Raw genomic sequence first — 22354 nt, forward strand, 5'->3', positions numbered from 1 at the left:
GGGACGCACTTCAGCGTGTTGTCCTGTTGGGTAGTTGGGTGGGGGGAATCCCAAAAGAGTTCAGAAACCTCACAATATGAAGAAGAACAAATGAATGATTCGGTTTCTGATTGATAACTGTGCTGCCCACAACATGCTTCCACATTTAGATAATGTTCGCATTGAATTCCTCCCACCCAATTGCACAGCAGTGCTTCAGCCATTGGATTTGGGCATCATTCACACCCTGAAAGTGTATTATGACAAGGAAATGCTGAGAAAAATTCTCATCAGCATAACTTGTAGACAAGAGGAGATGAAAATTAGCAGAAAAGAAGCTATTGAAATGATTGCAAACGCCTGGATGCAAGGTAAAGAAAGCACTATAGTGACAAATACAGACTCTCATTACAATGAAATTTTCATTACAACAAAATATTTTTTAGGTCCCTGGCAGTTTGTTGTAACAGAATTTTACCTGTATTTTGTTTTGAGAATAATTGTGCATTTTCAAGTTATTATATTTAAAAACCATTTTAATATATATAGATGTGTTCAGTTAGTCATTTCTATTAAGTTAATTATTATCCTTATTTAGTCACAGTACTTACTGTCACCATTTACTATTCTGTTTAACATTCTCCAATCTGTTTACTCCAATTTGGGATAACGGGGGACCAAAACTTTAAAAGCATTAGCTGCAAGGCAGGAGCCAACCCTGAATGGGTACCAGTCCACAACTGGGCTTATTCATTCATGTATACACCCATAATGTGCATACTGCAGAGGCAGTTACTGAGTGCAGGATTCAACCCAAGACACTGAATTTGTGAAGTGACACTAAAAATTGCACCAGCTTGCCACCCAGCACTAAGTAAAAATAAATAAAATAAAACACAGTTACATTTTTTTACATTACTTTTAAGGTAAAAAGTGGTAGATCAACCACCAGTAGGCATGTGGGGTGATTTAGGGATTGAACGTCCCTAAAATATATTTTATGCCAATTGCAACTGATTGACCATTGACAGAATTATGATTCATGTACTATCCCATTCTAACATGAAATATATTCCTGGCACATTGAATTTTGGATGCTTAATATACTTTAGTTTAGGGTTTTCTGTGAAGTCCTAAATCATGTAGACTAGCTTAATATTAATATAAGTTGTAGGAACACATAGGTTTCTGCTAATGCAGGGGCATGTTTCTTATTGCACCCTCTCTTTCAGATCATCTGCTCAATGTCAGGATGGTAGGCACACTGTAAGAACTAAAAACATAACACTTGTCTTCAGCCTGAAATACTGTCCTGACTGTCATTCCCATGTTCCTCACTCAAAATGACCTCATTTCCATTCCTTTTTTTATCTCAGTACATTTCACACTTTTCTGCTGCTCTCCTATTTTATCAGCTTTCATTACTGGAGCACTTTTCTTCAGTATATACCCCCTTCCCTGTATATGTATATTATATAATATCTATTTTAGAAGTAAAAGAAATGTGTACATATTGTATTACTTTTAAAATTTTGATCACAAAAAAGTAAAATATACTGAAACTGTTCTCATATTCAGGTGCAAAGCTGGGTGATGAAACATTTTTATGGAAAAGCTAACAGAACAACAAACAATTATTGCAGTTTATTATTTGAATCTTATTGAATTCCATGTAATGCCCACTCCCACTCATTTTTTTAAACAGATGCCACTGTTCAATAATGCTAGTACTGAATATTTGTTTATTTTGGAGCAAGTTCATGATTAAGTGTTGGTAACTAGTTTAAGTTTATATTTACAGCCACAAAAACAATTTACACCTTTTTCAAGGAAACCTTCAGAGACAAAAGATTTAGAGATGACAAGTATAGTAGCTATTTTCTGCTGTGAAAACTGAAAACACAACCATTAATCAACACTGGAAGATATATGATGAAGTTACCTAAATGACAGCAAAAGGTATAGATTTGCTGGGAATATGAATTAAAAAAATAATATTTTAATAACTGATTAACAGTTTTTGAGTAGTGTTTTTCTGGTGGCAAGGTGGTGCATATTTGTTAAAGTCATTGGCCTGGTCACTGTCTCTGTTAAGTTTGCATGTTTTCCCAGTATCTGTGTGGGGTGTCCTTCAGGAGTTTTGATTTTTCTCCTACTTCCCAAATTGTCAGTAAACGTGGGTGTATGTTTGAGTGTGTCCTGATATAGACATGCATCAATAATTGCTTCGTGAGTTTTGCCTGACATTCTGGGATATTTTACAGTTACCAAGACCTCTTAATTGAACAACATATGTGCAGATAATTAATAGACATTTGGTTTTACTTCAACTTCCCTAGTATTTAGATACTGGAGCTTTTAATAAGACTGTAAGAAAGCTGCCTGTTTAGGGCTGAATAATTTCTTAAAGACTGCTTAATGACTTAATGTGATAGTCTTATATAGATCACATTAAAACTGAACCCAAATGAGTGGGTTAATGTAAATAAGTATACATTTCTTTTTTTTTTTTTAAATAATCGTTATTTGTTCCAGATAAGTACATTACAGAAGAAGTTAAATAACATGACGCTCAAAGATAAATTTCAGTAAAACAACATTGCAAAAATCTAAAAAGTCTGTTCTGGTTTGTCAGTATACTTTTAGGTTTATCATATAGCAAATTAGCAGACAACTAGTGTTATCTTGGATATTGAGAACATTGTTTTTTGATGCTTATTTTTGTTTTGTGATCATAAACAATATTTTCAGTAATATGTAATAGAATTTATTGAGACCTTTTCTAAGTTAACATCAATTAATCAATCAATATTTCAGGCCTTGGAAGATAGCAGATGCTATCTATTATCAATGTGTCTGATTAACATTGCATTTTGAACTGCATACTGTAGTATATTGTTGACTATACTACACATTGTGTAGTACATTGTAAATTGTATAATTGAACTACTTATGCTGTTTTATGTATATAAGGTTGTTTTGTTTATCCTTATCTCTTTAAGAAAGTGCAAATAGAAATTCAAAGTTACTTGTTATCAATGACAAATTATCAAAATTTGATGTTGAACTAAATATTCAGATGTTGACTTGCTAGTGACACATTGACAAGTCATAATGAAATAATAACTAAATGCACATCAAAGTATTTTGAGAGTAAGAATTAATACTATAAATACTGCAGTGAATTAGGTACCAGTACTTTAGGAAGAGTTAATATAAGATAAAAAAATATATACTGGATTATTAGATCTACAATGCAATGTAGAAGAAATGAGGTTTCAGAAACAATTTGAAGCTTGTGCCTCATTAAGCCTCATGGACACACACTTAGAGTTTAAAACCAACACAACAGGTACATTTGTGTTTACTGTGATTTGTAACTTGGACAAGTTCTAAAGAAAGCAGAGTACTGTATTTGTAAGTAAACAGTGATGCTTAAACTCGTAGTTCTAGGTGCTTGCCCTGGGTTAATAGATACTAATTACTATACCCATGAAGTATTGCCTTGGATTTGTTCTTCTTTTTAATTATTTGTAAAAGCTTTCTTTTATATCTCTATATTGTATTTGTCTGTCCCGTGGATGCATTTTATTTCCTGTCATGTTTAGTTATGCTTGTATTACAAGTATTAAAATACATCAGAAAGAAATACACTTTCATTCTGTTTTATTTATTTCATAATACAAGTATTTAGAGTTTTCCTTTATGTTCTTATTGTTTCTGACTCACTACAGTAAGTATTTATTATATGCATTTTTCCTGTTTTAGACTATGGTGGGGATATCATTAACCCAACAAAAAATAGAGAACAGGTTGATAAAGAGTATGAAGCAGGACACCATCTGTATACAAGATCCCACAGTGCTTACTATGTTGGTAAGACAAGTTCAATCAATTATTCATTCAATCAGCTTTTTACATTGTGAGTTTTTCAAGCAGTAATTTAAAATGAAATTACAAAATTCGCATTGTTTGAGTAATAATTGGAGCTTCTTTCATGATAATAATGTTAAGATTATACTAATCTATGTCCTTACCTTGGAACCTTATTTGTATTCATGCATTAAAATGGTCTGCTAAATATTTTAGAAACTACAATCAGATAACAAAATTAAAGTCTAAAATGAAATTAATAATTGCCATCAGTAACATTTTTTAAAATTTTCATTAAGTGATTGTTCACTTGCTGCCTATAATATCCTACTCCTTGACTAGTGCCATAGTAATGAGTTAGTCAATGTTATTCACTTCAACTGTCAATGGGTTTAATGTTGTGGCTGATCAGTGTGTGTGTATTGTTCAGTATGAGTGACAGATATAATGCAAAGAAAAACTGAGGTGCCAACTAAGCAATTCCATTTAAATAAAAAAAAAAAGATTTAGTAATAAAATAAACAGGTGCTCAATGGTGTAAGCAAGGAAAAAGCAAGCAAAAGAACTTTAGCCTCTGATGGCTCAATGCTTAGGTTCAGTCCTTGGAGCTTCGTCCTGTAGTAGGCTTGGATCAACACTGATAAGGCTCCTTCCGGGAAAGACTGTTTTTATATGGTTTGGACCAGAAGGGGTGGGATATGTTTTAAAAATGAAGGCAGAGTTGTAGAGTAAAAAGGCAAGATTGTTAGCGACAGCACCCCCTCTTATCCCGGAGTGGTATCACATACCTTATCAGAGCCAATAAAGTGATTCACAGACACACATGTGTGAAATTATATATTTATCCATTATACATAATGTATATTCATTTCTGGTTTCTGATTTTGTGAAGTTTATTCCTTATCGTAGTGTCTCAAGTAGGTTTTCACCATGTACTTCAGTTTCTTCCCACTAGACAAAGATAAGTAGATTAAGTTAACCTGCAACTTTAAATTAGCCCAGTATGACTATGTTTGTGTTTGTGTGCTGTTGTGCCCTATTATGGATTGGTGTCCTGTCTCTGTATAGTTTCATATTTGACCCTATGCTGCTGATACAGAATTGGTCTCCCTGCAATTCTACTTTGGAAAAAAATATTTTAAAAAATAAATGAACACATGAACTAATGAATGTATATATAAGTATGCTTTCCAACAGTGCAGTTGGTTAGAATTTAATACAACAACACATAAGAGAGAAAAAAAAATCACAACCATTCTAGCCAACCATTTTCCATTTTTTTCACAATTTATGGTTCCATGAAGTTGGAGCTTTTACCAGTAACAATGGGCACAGGTCAAGGACCAGCCATGGACAGGACATACAGTATGTTCTTTACAGGTCACTCATATTTATCCATGCATTTAGGTTTGTAAAACACAGTAGCTTCATTCATTTAACCCAAGGAAGGAATTTTGCCTCCTAACAAGAACACAAGATGATATAATGTTTTCTTATAGGAGTAGGCTAACTAGATTTTCATACTCCAAAAACAAGGCACAACTTTATAACAAGTTATTAAGTGGGTGGGGGATACAATACATAAAAACAGAACCTTCCCAGAAAAAAATGGAACATCTGGTCAGCCTTGAGTATGTAGGAGATACTTAAGATTTCTTATGATGTCAGTGAACATAAGTAGAGAGGTTTTGTTTGGGGAATGCTAAATTCAAATTACCTCAGTTTTTATATCAATTTTGTAAAATTAAAATAGGAAGGTCCCCCAGGCCTGACAGTCTCAGTATGGGATATTTTTATTCTGGTGATGTCTTTGTAAAATTAAGAGGTTAGTGGTCTGTTCATGGGATAAGTATAATAGTAAGCTGTAACATCTGAAAAAAACAATACAACAATATTTATTGCACAAGAACATTTTTATAGCCTTTTATTCAAATGTAAAGTAAACTCCTATTCACTTGTTAATTTCATGAACACATTTTATTATTACAAGACTGTAAGGAGCTGCTACCTATCATGTTAGCTTTGGGATCAGCTCTGGAAAGAATGCCAGCCTGTTGTATGCCACACCTGAACAACACCAACAATGACTAAAAAGAATCCATTATAGAATCAACAATTAACCTAACAGGTACATTTCAGTATGTGGGAAGATTTCACCGTACCCATAACATATACTCATGGAAATGGGTATAATGTGTAGCCTTTGCATAAACAATGATAGAACTAGAAATCAAATCCAGCTTGGATGACTTGTGATACAGCAGAACTAAACATTGTAATATCATACTGTGCTGAAGTTAATGTAAAAAATGATAAAGTAAATAAAATAATTACTAGTAAGGTGCATGTTCATTAGTTTTAATTCTTTGTGTTGTACAGGCTGACTTATGTTATATTATTTTTCAGGTGAGCAGATGAATAGAAATTATGACTGGACAAAGTACAACAAGGACAGCAAATTTGGAAAAGCAACTCCTCATTATAATGATGGAAGACATGTGGCAAAATCCCTGCAGTGGTTAAATGACTTGCAAATGTTAGTTTCATTGATAATATTATGGTTTTCTTTACACTTAATAATAATACATCTTTTAAGAGAAGTAGGATTTATTTCAGTTGAAATTACAATTTAGCAGTTGGCCAGAGTTTTAGATCGGCTAGTGTGTCAGCGTGGCTTATTTTGAACTAATAGGATTGTTATACTGTGCAACAAGAAGAGGGATAAAAAATAAATAGCAGGCATGATGCTGAAACTAATGGAAATAATATTGGATTGAGAAATGGGCACAAATAGGAGATTTACAGGAAATACAAAACTCTGGCATTTGAGTTTATCATATTTGTATCTCTACATTTTTTTTCTCTTAATACAAAGTGAGTTAGCAAGTTTTAAAAATATGTTGTAATAAAATGTAAAACTCAGGGAAAATATTTATTTAATTTTATTCAGCCATTTTCTCTAGTAAAATTGAACAGCTATAATAAAATCAATGACAGTATATAGTAATATCATAAATGCACTACGTTAGCAAGAGGCTATGTAATGTTCCTTATTATAGTAAATCTGTCTTTTAAAGTCACTAATGATATGTAAGTATACTGTATGTTTTTTTTTTCTTTGAATAGGAAAAAAGCTGCAAAAATAGTCCTGAAACGTAACGAAGATTTCAGGGAGAGAACTCAGCATGAACTTGGGAAAGGACTAGATCCGTAAGCTGAGGATAATACTTTAGCATTTGAGTTCAAACATCAGCAACATAGTAGCAACATTTTAATAATTTTAATAATTTTTATGATTTTAATATTTTTAAAATTGTAATATTTTTTTAAATGCTTGTTAGTAGGTAACCTTAAAAGCTCATTTAACTGTGTTTAATATTTATGTTCTCCCGATGTTAATTTGGGTTTCCTGCCACATTCTAAAAACATGCCATTAGGTCGACTAATGACTGTAAAATTTCCTGGTATAGACAAGTGTGAGGGTATGTGTGTTATTTTTGGGTTTGTTAGTCAGATATTCTCTGTAGCTGAAAAAGTTGAATAATGGCTATGTGAATAGCCATTTTAATTTTTACTTTTCTAAAAGTATAGATTCTAAAATGTAGAAAGCAGTTTATTTTCTACAGCCATATGAGTAATGTTGTGCAATAATGTTTCTGTCAATGTACAGATAAAGCTAAAAGTTTTGCATTTAAGGTGATTCTGTTTTTAAATGCAAGGTTGTTTTTGGATTTTCTTTAGCTTATCCAGTTTGTTCATAACCCATGAATTACTCATAGCTAATTATGCCAAAGCAGCTTCTAAATGAAAGTATACAGGTTTAAATTAGATAAGAGTCAGAAACATAACTATAATGACTACTGTAATTTAACATGGAAACATAATCTACTGATTCTAGTTGAAAGATATTTGTAGCCAAAACTGATGATTATTATTAGTTAAACTTACAGTATATAATATCAACAGGTCAACAAGTGTAATTGCAGCATATTAAATGACTACATTAATTAAATTAATAGTGCAATATACTGTGTGTTTATTTAGACTTAATAACATGACATAGGCTGTTACATTCACTTTATTTGTTCAATTATTTAATGGTTTTATACTTTTATTTTTAAAAGTATTGCGGATACCATGAATGTCTCTCCTGACCACACATTTGGAATTTTGCTGCGTCCTGATGAATATGGTGGGTCACTACATTGTTGAACAGTTATAAAAATTAATAAATTAGCATGCAATATTGTACAAAAAGTGTATTATTGGCCAATATCAATAATATATTTTAATATATTACTAATATAGAGCATATAATATAATATATATTTTTATTATTAAGAGAACAAAACACAAACAGTAAAAAACAGTTCAGTTAAAGTTACCATCACAGTAATGGACACATTGTGTTCTTTCTTAATGGTGATATGTTACAGTGGCTGAAGCTATCTAAGTTGTTAAACTCTGCTTAGTAAAACATCTTGCCTGAAGAAGGGGCCTAAGTTGCCTCGAAAGCTTGTATATTGTAATTTTTTTTAGTTAGCCAATAAAAGGTGTCATTATGCTTGACTTCTCATTACATCCATAATGGCTAAAATAGTACAAAACTCTAGTACTACATGATCTAACAAACAAACCTTATTCAGCCTTTTTAAAGATGTCAAGGCAACTTGTACAGCTTGTTTTGTTTAATTCTATACTACAAATCCCATCTGTAGAATGAGTTGGTTCCTCCTAATGTCAATAGGCGTTTCACTATTACGCCTAGATTCAGTTGATTTTCTAGGAGTTTACTTTAGTAGTGGATAATTATTTCTGAATTAAAACTAATACAGCCTGTATGTTGAATATCTGTAAGCATGTGTGTTTCCTAGTTGTCCATCTTAGATTTAAATTACATAACATAAACGTGTGTTTGTTTTTAATTTCAGGAGTTGGTGATCTCTTGCACTATACACCTGCCTTCCAATTTCTGCGGGGGAAGGATAGACAACGTGCAGTCTTAGCTGCTATCAGGCAACATCTAAAAAAAGTGAATTTCCACAATTTCAGTACGTTGCTGGAAGCATTCCGACACTATGACAAGGTGATGTCACTTTTTTAGTGAAAAAGAACAATTTTAATAGTAGTTGTTTGTTAGGTTTACCCAGTCCTTTTATTGTTTATATAAAATTACTTCTGCGTGGTGCAGTGTTTTGCAGTCTTGCCTCAAAGCTCCGGGTACCTGTGTTTGATTTCTGGCATGGACACTCTCAGTAAATCTATCCTTGTGTCTATTTCAGTTTTGTCTGGAAACTTTTATTTTTTACTTTTTTTACTTACATGTATTTTTTTAGGTTAACAAGAAACCATAAACTTGCATATGAATGTGATGAGGTCTGTATATGAATGTGCCTGTTGCTGTTGGGCTAACCTGCAGATCACAATAGTCAAAAAAAGGAAAACTGGTTCAGAAAACAGATGAGCAAATGAGTGGAAATGTTATTAAGAAATTAATTACCTCTTTAGAAGGTAACATAGAAGGTATACATGATAGGGGAATTTTCATAAATACAGGTCCTTTTAACAACAAGACTCAAAACTATATGATAAAATAGCTGCAAAATATTCACTTTATATCCTTTAACTTTGTCTTATGACTTGCCTGTGTTATACATAGCTGATTAGGTGCTACCCGTAAAATGTGACAATTTCATTCAAATAACATCTTTATATGCCGGAGGTATAGTGAACGGTACATTCTGTTTCTTATGTCTTATGTCAAATATTAATGTCTTGATATTAAACTCATAATACAAAGAAACTGATATTTTCAAGGCATAGTATTCAGTTAGACTATATAATATACATATCTTCTCCAAATGGATACTGAATTAGTTTTCTGTATCCACCACATACTTTGGATATATTATACACTTTCTTATTAAATACAGCAGAAAACAGTTTTATTTTAATATACAAGGTGGTATTCAGGGTATGTTACAGCTCACATATAGGTGTATATTAATCTTTTATGAAGATTTGTAATGAAAATATTTGCACATTAATGGTGCACCTTTTATGCATTATTTCCTTTCTCACTTAATGAAACATTAGACCGGCAAGAGCACTAAGTATAATGAGAAGATTAAAGTGAAGACTTGCCTGCAGTAAAGATGATTATTATTATTATTCAGTCAATACATTTAATACAATTACATATTTAATTCTTTTTAATTTACTTGCAGAACAAAGTATTAAACTTTAACCCTGTAACGGACTGGTGCCCTGTCCAAGATTTGTTCCTGCCTTGAGCCCTTTGGTAGCTGGGATATGCTCCAGCAACCCCCGTGACCATGTTCGGGACAAAGTGGTTTAGAAAATGACTGACTAGAAAATGATTAAATTTTAAGGGCAGAAAGCAGATGCTATATTAACAAAAGTGTCTAATCCACTCAAGAGTCTAATATGTTTGTTACATGGTCACACTCTTCACAGATGCCTTTTGCGATTGCATCTATAGACATTTTTAAGAAATTTTACTTTTTTGGTAATATCAGAAAGTTTACTGATAAGTGGAGACCTTTCAGAATACCTGGTCTATTTTAAATAGAAATTCTCTGTGTTTGACTTAAAATTACAATTGTAGTTATATGTTCTGCTGTTGACCTTTAACATGATTAGCTAAAGCATGCCACATAGTCTAGGCCTGTACCTGGCGCTGGATGTTTTGCTTTTAATGTAGATTAGCCAAATTGTTTTTATGCTCTGGCGAATAGACAACAGAAGAAATGTGGTTATAGTAGTGTGTTATAAAGGAAAACCAGAACCTCCCTTACTTTGTATTCTAATTTATACCAGTTTCATATATTGTTATATTGTGTTAGAGTTTTCAATGTTTATTCATTATAGTACAGAGCTGAAAACATTGTATCAACATCCTGTCATTTTGTTACTTGTTTGTCTACATCCGGGTTGCAAGCAGCTAGAGAATTCCAGGCAGCAATATCAACGGACAGGCACTAGTCCTGGATTCAATGTTCAGCCAACATAGAAAACAGTTCTGAAGAAACACCCCCAAACGTTGTGACTAATAAACTTCTCGAACAAGATTTTTCTTTTTGCTTATCACTTCTGTAATGTTTCACGGCTCAAACTTCTTGGATTCATTTTATAAGATTGAAATTATACTTGAAAAATTGCAGTCACTGTGTTCTTTACTTCTCATGAAAGTGTTTGGAAAACAGTTGATTTTTATTTTAAGTGCTGTATTATTGTCATGGGGCAATTGAACAGATAAACAGTTACTTCATGGAGGCATGAAACAAGGTGCAAGCCCCATCTTGTGCATGGTTGTTGGGAGGATGAGAATTCCAGGGCATAATGTGGCTCTGTTTTATCTTTGTTTTGTGTCATGTTTAAAAGGCTTTGGTAATAAACACAGTGGGTGCCATTTAGTGCATTTTAATATGTTAGCCATGATTTCAGATGACTGGTTTTAAAGGCATCAAGAATTGAGTAGTTTGGTGTGTGCTCCTTTGTCAATCTATTATAGTCTTATACTACAACTCAATTTTTTTTAGTATTATCCATTAGTTTAATTTATACTCAGGTTCCCTCTAACATTTAATAATTAATTTATGTTTATTTATGTTAAGTTCTAAATTTAGTCAATGTTGTTGCTTTTTGTAATTTTTTGGTAAAATATTTTTATATCTTATTCATTTGTTTAACCAGTATTTCCGTACCAGTTTCATAACATAACATTCTCTAACCCACTTAAGTTAAATCAGTCATTTATGTCAATCTTTTATCTGTTTTTTACTATTTTGTTCAATTTGTTTAAATCTGATCTTCTCTGCTTTTATTTATTATTATTACTAACAATCTCTATATATTAAAGACGCTTTTAATACTCCTGACACTAGTACACTGGTTACACATTCAGTTCAGAAAAAGTTTCAAGTTGGAAGATGCACAATATTTCCATGCAATAACTCACAAACTATATTCATATGCTGTAGACAATTTTTTTGGCTCTTATAAAACACACTAAACAATTAATATTATAAAACTAAAATACTGAGAAAAAACCTGTTCAAACATGAGTAGGATATACAGTATAACCTTAAAAACTAGGAACTTTAAATTGGCCTGGTGTGCGTGTGTGTGCATGAGAACGTCCTTTGATGGACAAGTGTCTCATGCAGGGTTTTCTTCTGCTAAGTATCCAATGCTCCTGTCCTTGAAACCGTTTAATTGCAAACATGGGCTGCTTTTAGCAATCGGATAGATGAATGGGTGTGTGGATGAACGAAGTAAACCATACAAGATAGAAGTTATAATACAGGTGGCGCAGTGGTAGTGCTGCTGCTTTGCAGTAAGGAGACTGTGGAAGATTGTGGGTTCGCTTCCTGGTTCCTCCCTGTGTGGATAGCGCTTTGAGTACTTAGAAGAGCGCTATATAAATGTAATGAATTATTATAATAAGTCTAAGTCAATTTCTTTGCGATTAGAAAGTTCTGTAAAAAATAAATGTTTACTTGTTTAAACTTGAAAGATGAAAAGATTTATTGCAAAAATTCAATTAAAGAGTAAAATATTTTCAGGTCAATTATGGCATCTCTGGGTCATATTGGTTTCATTTCCTAGTGTCCAGTTTCTGGTCTTCTTCTTTTACTTTGACATCACTGGAATATATTTATTTTTCTTTATGCAGAAAGGCAACAGGACCATTAACCAAGATGACCTGAAAGCTGTGTGCAGACAGTTTAATCTGGACTTAAACCCAGAGCTTCTGAATGCTTTAATTGAGTGCTGTGATGTTGATAAAGATGGACAAATCAACTTTTTGGAGTTTGCTAACTTTTTGAATTGGAAAGACAAAATGCCTCTCTCTAAGCTGGAGGAAAACATACTCACAAGGGGTTTGTTTTATAATTTATTTATTATTATCATTGTGCATTTTCTGATTTTTGTAACTTAAGTAAAAAACAAAAACACAACTATATTAAACATATAATGAATATTCAATTAACATGACTTTCATACTGTATGTTGTGTATTTAAAAATAAATATTTTTAAACAGAACTTGATGAGAAAATGCATAGACAAATGACTGAGTAATGAAGTTGTTTATCAATTGAATATTTGCTGTTTGTATATTTTCCAGTGACATTAGAATTATTTGGCTTTATCCCTGGTTTTTGCAAATACTAGCTGTCAAAAATGACAAAAATTAAAAGCAAATTATCAGTAAAAAAACACTAATAAACATTAAAATGGAAACACAGAATACATTGTGACACAACATTTATTCACAAGTAGATTCAGTATAATTCAAGTTAAATCACAGACCAAAACTGAAACTCTAAGTAAATCCTACAATATTCATTTAACAAAATTAAAAAAGTGGACACATGAGTAGATTGAAAGTAATAATTGGATTGGGCCACATAAATTTGGAGACCTTATTCCCCAATTAGAGGAGTGATGAAGGTTAAACATTTTCATTATTATCTCCCTATTTACTAAACTCACATCCACTTTTTCAAGGCTATGAAGAGCCCAAGCTAATCCTAGTAGTACTGGGCTCAAGGCATAAGCCAACATTTGAATGAGGTGCTGGACCCTCACACATCATACTCATACACATATTGACACTCACTCATACTCCACCAGGTCAACTGATCTAAACTGCATATTCTTGGCATGTAAGAAGGAAACCAGTATACCTGGAGAAAACTGAGTGTGATTTAACCACAGTCTCTTGGAACTGTGATATGCTAACTTTAACCACACTACCACCACACCACCTTCAGAGAAAATAAATTGCTAAAATTTGATATAGGGATGATCATATCCTATGAAACAAAAAAAACATAAATCAATTGAATCACATAACACAGTCAAAATATACGTATAGATATTGTTGTTCAGTACTGGTGCTCATCAACACCAATCCAATGGATTCTTGCCCTTTATATTAATCTTTTATGTCACTCCCTGTCCTTAGAAAGATGACTTGCTGTTGCAACGCAAGTTGCAATAGTATACAACTTTGTCAGGCTTATTGTTTTTATAGACTTCCTTGCAGCTAGCTCTGAAGTTGCTCATTTGAATGCCCACTCATACTGTTGGTGACTCATCAGTGATACAGTCACAGGCTGATGCAACTTGCTGGTGCCATTTCAATTAATTTGGTGAGATTCTCCATAGTATGAGGAATCTGGAAATTGCTGCCATGACAAAATCTGTATTGGCAGTGTATGCCTCAGTGTGGCTCAGAAACTTGTCTAAAATGAGCAGATTTACTTTAAAAAATGTTTTTCATTATTATGGCAGACAAAGCATTTTGACCAAAGTTCTGAATGAAACACACAGAAAACGGGGCTGCGAAAGTCAACATTCTGCTCCAAACCATTTTAAATTTGACAGACAGCATTTTTCTTGGAACCTGCTTTATATTAATCTTAGCTAAAATACAATGGAACACTACCTGAGAAACTGCCTAAATGAAATATATAAGCCTTCAAAAGTTGACATCAACATAGTGTCAGTTTTAAAGTAATTACATGCAGGCAAAGCAGATGCAAATTCAAGAGGGGTTTCACATTAGAACTGAAAATACAAATCAACAAAGCCTCACAGACAGATCTAAGGGAGTTCCAGGCGCCTCTAAGCTAAATGACTGTTTGTAGGGATTTGCATAGCTGAGTTATCTGATATTGAGATGGCTGGCATGAGAAGACTACAGATGTCTATTCCAGATTATTTTTCTTATTCTTATTATGGGCAGCAAATATAAATATTAATTGATGTTGAATTAAATAGCTTTTTAATTTAACAGCAGATTTTTAAGGGTGATACTATATCATATTGATGATGTCTGTTTCATAATATAGCCATTTGAAGGGTGATGTACTCATTCAGCTTGATTGGTGCAAGGGCTCTTGGATCAGTATTGTGAATCTTTTGTAATTTCTTGACATTTCATTCAGAAATTCCATTAAAGAGAGACCTGCAGTAATTCAATAGATAATGAAGTCTTTTATAGATAAATCAGTTCTTTTCCTCTAAACCAGTGACATGAATAAAGGAGCAATATATAAAATTTCGGAGGCTTACATAAAAATGACAAGCAGAAATGAAAACCTTGCTGAATACACTGTAATTACAAAATAAGAACAGAGAAAACCTTATATCTTGGACATAAGATTTCCATTTTTCCAGTTTGAAATATAGTGTAAGATTCATAAGTGTGTCTCAGTTTATTCAACTGTGATTCTTTTTTGACTAATATTTTGAATTTGCTTCTACACAGCTCTAGTACATTAATTCATAATTGGTAAACTGGGAAGCTTGTTGTATGTGACCTTATTACATCAAAAAACTAATTGTTGTCATTAAAGAAAAGAGATATCATGTTTTATCAAATGTTGCATGTTCACTGTATTTATATTAAGTACTTTACTATATGCAAATACCTGTAATGTTTTTTTGCCTTACACTGACTCTATTGATAACTGTATAAAGAAGGCACTTCTGCATGCTAATTATTCCATGGTTCTTTTACTACATGAAATGTCTTATATTATGCTTCTTTTGCAGATAACAGTTGTCACTGATCCTGTAATAAGAAACGCCTGGGCTGTCATCCATAGCTGATTAACTGAAGTGTAGTGTTTGATTCTTTTAAGCAAACACTGCTTGAATAGGCACACTTTGTTTAACAAAGAAGTTGTTCTCCTCTACAAATTCATTTAAACTGATTTCATTATGTATTGTTTATTAAGCAAAACACTGTTCTGCACCCTTAATTAGGCTAATAGAAACACTGTAAAAGCTAGCAGCTGGAACCGTCTTTTCAGCTCAACATAAATGTGATAAGCCAGCAAAAGTTTTAATGGCTATTCTAAATTTTTTTATTTGTTTTTTCCAGGAAAGAAGAGAATGGTGGAGGAAGGTGTGACCAATGAAGGCCTTGTTACACCTGATGATTTACAATGTGAGGGATATGTTGTCGGAAAGGCTCTGAAAACCCTTACACAACCTAACTCTGTTCCACACAATTTTTGTACCTCATCTTCAATGATTAATGCAGTGGTTGGAGGCCCGTCAGCTGAAGGTAAGCAAACCCATGGATCATCACAGTCTCTTTAAAATGCATTTAAATTTAAAAATCTTAGCAAATAGCATATACAGTGTACTGTTCATGAATAAACAAAACAAAATTCAGCTTATGGGGAAAAGTGAAAGGTGAGTAATAAGCCTTCTCTTGATACAAAGAAAGCATGCTAATTCACAAACACTAAATAAATTCAACATTCAAACCAGTTTTTGTAAAATTATGTGCTCGATTTTTCATGATGTTGAGGGTGTAGTCCATACTGCTTTCATGCATCAAAAGGCACCCCTAGTCGGTCAATTTTATGTAGATTCGCTTTGGTGTTTGCAGGAGTAAATGAAAATAAAGCACCAACTTGAGCGTTTGACAACCGTCTTTTTATTCATAACAGTTCTTCCTCTTACACTGCATGTATTGCAAAAGCTGCTCTGCAAAATGGTGGACATTATCTCCAGACCTGCCCCCTTACAACTGCTAACTGTTTCCCATTCTGGAGGCCTACCTCCATGAAAGCATTATGATTAAAATATAAGCCAGGTACAGAAGAGAGGTTGTATAAACAAGATAAAATGTTTAATTTGAGTAGCATAGAAAAGCTCTGTGCACATTATACCAAATGTATTAATGTTAATTATGTCGAAAAATCAATTTTGTCTGATCTTGTTAGAGTTTCTATGGAAGATTTTGTCCCTCTAAAAATGGTGTTATTTAGCAAAAGAATTGTGTCATTTCACAATAATGATTGTGTTATTTTTCAACTATTATTGCATAACTTCATAAAGATACTGCATGATGCTATCAGTCTCATCATGTCCATGCACATAGTGGTTGTCTAGTAACAGCTAGTGAGGGAGAGATTAAGTACAGTTTTAGGGTGCAGTCAAGTGACAAGAATTGAACAGAAATTATAGGAATATACTGTACATTTAATCCTACATATGCTGAGGGGTACATTTATTCTGCCCAGTTTAGGGTCACAGATAGCCAAGTTATTATCCCAGCAGCACTGGGTGTAAGTCAAGAATCAACTGTGATAGACTGTACCCTAGTCCCTTTGCAGGGCTCAATCGCACACCCAAGCAGAAAAGAGTGTGCTGCATGCAATCCACCAACAGAAGCCTATAAATACAATATCAGTTCAGTTTTAATCCAGTTTTTTTGCTATAAATATTTTGAAACAGTGTGATCTGCTGGCACTGCAGCTAGTACTCATACCTTGAATCTGCGGCCCTCAGGTTGGAGAGGGAAAAAGAGAATGGATGTTCTTTACTTCACATCATATGATGGACTAAGCATTTTTAGTAACTGAGAAGTAAAACTGATACTTCCAGTGTTCATTATTAAAAGGGGTAATAATCTGCAGTTAACCACACTGACCGATACCAATCAATCCAAAATACATGAGTAGAACAGGCAAATTCCATGGTACCTTCAGTAACATTCTTTCTATATATTGAATCACCTGTGCTAAATTTGCTAAACTTCAACCTGATTAAAACTAAAAGTATATCTAAAAGCTTTGTTCAGTTCTTGTCACTTGATTACACGCTATGCACATGCATAATCTGTCCCTAACTATCCATCACTAGATGACCGAAGCACGTGTATGCTCAACGATACTAATAGCTAAAAGCAATATCTTTGCAAAATAACAAATAATATAATTTTTTGAGTGGTAGGAATAAACCTCTGTAAAAGGTTTCTCTTAATAAAAGAGGCAAAAACGGTTAGGTCCCCCTCATAAACTCTGAAAATGATAAAGTTTGCACTCATAAATACACTGGAGAACATCATTAAATGAGACCAGCCACTGATAATGAAAATTAAATGGTGCTGCACTTTTTAAGACATATTTTTTTACTGCTACAGGTTTTATAGCTAATTACCAAGTAAAACACAATTAAATAGAAAGAAAGATACCAGTTCTGTATTTTCTTCCAGGCTACCGAACATGTGGAATTCCTTCAGTTCGAACTGACTTGGCAGCACCATGCATTAAGAGAGTCAGTGACCGCACCAATTATGGGGATGAATCTGATGTCAGAGGTTTGGTTAACCCTTCACTGTACACCTTAAAAGGAGTAACTGAAAAACACCTCTTCATGTCAAGATCTAAGTCTGAGGTATTCTCATTTTTTTTTCTTCTACCTTATATATCCAATGATGTTACCTTGCAAACCTAATGTGTGAAAGCTTGAGTCTTGTGAATTATTATTCATCTATGTTAGTCCATACTCCTGTCTATGGCTGTTCATATTTATCTTTGGTAGTATACTGTGGTTACAGGAGCTGGTATGGATCCTTTTTTACTTCCAATTGTATTCTTTTGTTGTATCTGTCGCCTTTCTACTTGTGTCAATACCACTGTCTGCAGTTTTAAGTTATATGGTATCTTAGTAGCTATGCGTTGCATAGATCCATTTTACTATTCCACCTAGGGTCTATTATTAAAAAATATTAGTTTGCCATAAAGTACTGGATCATAGTGGTCATAGCCACCCTGGCACTGGTGCCCTTGATTTGTATTTAAAGAGTAAATCATATACTGTAAAAATACTGTACATCTGAGATACCTGCAGTTCCTAGAAATCATATTTCATATACTTTTCCACTGATATGCCTAAAACTGCCATTGGAGCAGAATTCAGTCTTTTTCCAAACTTCCATACTTTTCAGCTCGCCTCCTCTTAACACTCTCCCAATCCAGAGGTTGTAAATGGAAGAGCAACCTTCTTGCTACTTGGTGAACTTCTTGGTTTGGCCTTGGCTGACTAATCTGGACTACCAGCTTTTCTTCTGGGATATGTCCTTTGTGGCAGACATCTGATTGCCTTTTGAAAAAGAATGCAAAGCAACCATATGGCGTTCACAGCATCCTTTTTATTAGTTCTTGCTGTGTTGCCAGAAGACTTTGCACAAGAAAAAAATGTATAGATATCAGTTCTGCAGTGCAATAAGTTACTGTATGTCCAAGGCCTTCATGAACTTAATGAGTCACTGACTTCATCTACATGCAGTACATGCTGTACTTTTAGCAAGGGCCAGCTCTACAAATCAGAGGTGTGTCCAGATCACCATTTACTCCAGTTTAGCCATTTCTTTTCCAGTCCCCCAATGTTTTAAAATGTACATTAGACCATTTTCTTAATATGGTTTTATATATCTTAATATCTTCTTTTTTATAGAGTTTAGTCAAGTATTTATATGGCATGGACTGTTTAGTCCAAAAAGTGTGAAATGTAAGCAAAGAGAGAATTTGGCATTTTGTTATGTTATAAAAATCCTTGCAGCCAATACTGCTTTAAAAGAACCTAACCAGTAGCTTTTTAAGGTTGATTCATCATGAAATGTGCGGAATTACAAAGTGTTTCAAATTCATATATGTATATTTTCTTCTACAGATTGCTACCGTATTTCATAATATTGGCATGGATATTCCTGAAGATACTTTTCAGCAAGTCTGGAATTTAGCTTCTAAGCAACATCCCAAAGGACTTGTCTGTATAGAAACATTTAAAAATGCTCTGAATGAAATTCAGAAATGTAAGATTCTTTATATGCAGTGAACTTCACATTTCTTTTAAGAGGTGCCCTTTGTATTAAAATTTATGTTTAAATTTTACATTATTAACTTTTAGTCATTTTAACCTAGATGGTATTATATTATGCATTATTTGTGTCAATCAAAAACCAAAAAGATAATATGAAATCTTAATGAAACAAGAAAAACAATAAAAAATTGAAACTATACAATACAATGTTAATGATTCTTGAAAGAAATATTATTACTTCATAAATTCATATTTTTAATTTTAAATGTTTAAAAAAGGTCAATGCAGTCAACAATATACTACTGGTCAAAAGATTTAGAGCATGTCAGTTTTTCTTCAAATTTAATCATTTGAAATGCTTTTTTTGCAATTTCTCTAAATGAAACACCTACACTTCTAGAGGAAATAATGCTCTGACTAATTTCATTTTTAATTGTTATTTTCTTGACATTATCATTGAAATATTGTCCAAGTAGTACTACAGAGGGTGTAGTAACACAGTCTGTTCCAACTCTGCTTTAACCGAGACAGAGGGCTTTAAGTAATCAATGGAAATCGGGACACCTGTGCAAATTGTTTGCTTCAGCTTACAAGGCTTAATTTATTTTAATTGCTTCAGAACATTTGTGGGTTGTAACCTATTAGTTGTTCCCTGAAGAAGGCCCATTTGTAATATTTTGAAATTTACTTTTTCAGTTTTTGCTAACCTAAACTTTACATCTAAGCCTCTGGCAGTTCACTGCTTACCTTTTCACCATTTTTGGTCATTCATTGCATTTCAACTGATTAAATTTGAAGAAAAACTGGAAAAACTGATGTGTTCTAAAACTTTTGACTGATGTTGTATATAGTACATGTTTACAGTTTAATATTTTGCTTTGTATATTTTGCTCACAATATATTGATTAGATGAAATGTTTAAAATACTGGCGGCACAAATACACCTGAAACACAGCTATAAATAATATCCATTTAATGTAAAAATATACCTACAATTGTATTATATTTTCACCTTTTTTTTCTTCTCTTTTAAAATCAAGCTGATTTTCCAAGCTAATTATTGGTTAATATATTTGAGTTAACTGAAATTAAAAGTTTTTTTGGAAGCAAATATCTTTTTTTATGCAAACATGTATCTGTGTATATCAAGTTTGAGGATATTGGAATCATGGTTTCCATGTTTTAGTAACACTTTGTGCACAAATATTCAGCATTATTTAAGTTAAAAATGTTTGGATCTGAAACCGTCCAGGCCGTGATTGTCTAATATTCAGATCATTTTATGACCTGACCTAAGGCCATATATAAACTATTTTGTATATTAATGCTTTTTAGTATATTAAATTGAGTCCTAGATACTAGGATAATATGCTTTGAAATTCAGTTTTTACAAGTTTGATTCTTAAGCAGAATGTTTACATGGCTGTTGTCTAGTTCATATATGTCGTCATTGAAATCTTCTGGAAAAGTAGAATAATCAAGGTATCTTTAGAAGATTTATAGGGACCTACACATGTGCAACGTATCCAGTGGTTTCCAAAATGGCATTAGTATCAATAATGAGCTATGCTAATATGAAATACTTTTAAATATATGATGTTGAAACAGAATAGTAAAGAGCAATGTGAAAGCGCTGGGGTCTTCTCAGAGCTCCTGTTTATTAGCAGCAATGCGAAAGAGCAAAGAGTGTTAAGTTCCTTTTGCAAAACAAAGGCTTCAAGTGGGCTAGAGTGTCTCCTACAAAGGTGGGTCCAAAGTGAACGCCAGCTTCTGACTGGGTCTGTTCTATTCTGATTTGGACTGAGAAAGCAGGAACATCAGAAGCATGTCGAAAGTAAGGTCATTTGTGGGATCATCATCATCTCTGGAGTTGAAGAAGAAATAGAGGTTAGTGACTGTCTCATTTAAAGGCTTCCCCTATTTTACCACTTGTGCAGAACCCCAAGCACACTCCCATAATGCACATGTGTGACAATGAACACCATATTCTGAGTAATGAGCTGAAATCTCGAAACATTCTTAAAATATTAAAGTTCACAACAAATAAAGTCTGGTTGTGAAAACTTTTTATTAATATTTAACACATTTTCAAAATCATATTTTTTATTATTGTGCTTATTTTTGGTTGCATAGTAGTTTAGTGAGTGCTACATACAGTATGTATTACAGATCCAGCATCCTGCATTAGCATACCATGTCTAATCACCATTTCTGAGGAGTTTGTACATTCTCCCTATCCCATGCTTTGTATGAGCTTTTGCCTGAATACTCCAGTTCTCCCCCTAAAGTCATGCATGTTGAATTTATGGGTCGCTGCAAGCTGACCTTGTGTGTGTAAGTGGACACTGTGATGGACTGGCACCTCAACCACTACTAGCTTCTAGTTTGCACTTGATGCTGCCAGGGTGCAACCATGATTCTGAACTAGGCTAGAATATAATATATTGTTTTTTTTATGCTTACATATTCTGTCGCTGCTGGTGGCATAGACGTTTGTTTCTGAGCTATGAGTTTAACTCCTGCCTAGACACTGTCTATATGAAGTTTTCACTTTCTTTTACTCTGAATACTCTAGTTTCTTCCCGTCTCTGAGCGAGATTACTGTTATCTTAACAAGTACCTCTAAGTATGCCCTGAATGTGTAAGCATATGTGTGTGTGTATTAAAACTATTAAAAAACTGTTAAAAGTAATACTTCAAAAATTTAAATAAAACATTAAATATACATTAATTCAGACTATTACATAATACTAGCAAGGAAAAGCTAACAAAAGTCCTACAAAATTATCCTACTGTGGCTCCAAAGAGCATAAAAAAGCCAAGCAGGAGACAAAGACCAAAAAT

At 33.2% G+C, this 22354-nt stretch overlaps 1 protein-coding gene across 1 annotated transcript in view; it reads left to right on the top strand.

The window, feature by feature from the left end:
* Positions 1 to 19681, top strand: part of efhb (EF-hand domain family, member B) — a 28039-nt gene extending 8358 nt beyond the window's left edge. The window contains exons 5-13 of the mRNA XM_028817667.2: positions 3748 to 3855; positions 6259 to 6388; positions 6979 to 7062; positions 7977 to 8044; positions 8784 to 8938; positions 12551 to 12758; positions 15774 to 15959; positions 17901 to 18082; positions 19361 to 19681. Coding sequence (XP_028673500.2) covers positions 3748 to 3855; positions 6259 to 6388; positions 6979 to 7062; positions 7977 to 8044; positions 8784 to 8938; positions 12551 to 12758; positions 15774 to 15959; positions 17901 to 18082; positions 19361 to 19525 — 1286 coding nt within the window. The 3' untranslated portion in view covers positions 19526 to 19681. The remainder of the gene's footprint in view (positions 1 to 3747; positions 3856 to 6258; positions 6389 to 6978; positions 7063 to 7976; positions 8045 to 8783; positions 8939 to 12550; positions 12759 to 15773; positions 15960 to 17900; positions 18083 to 19360) is intronic.
* The last annotated feature ends 2673 nt before the right edge of the window (positions 19682 to 22354 follow it).

Source organism: Erpetoichthys calabaricus, chromosome 13, assembly GCF_900747795.2.
Source record: "Erpetoichthys calabaricus chromosome 13, fErpCal1.3, whole genome shotgun sequence".
NCBI lineage: Eukaryota > Metazoa > Chordata > Cladistia > Polypteriformes > Polypteridae > Erpetoichthys > Erpetoichthys calabaricus.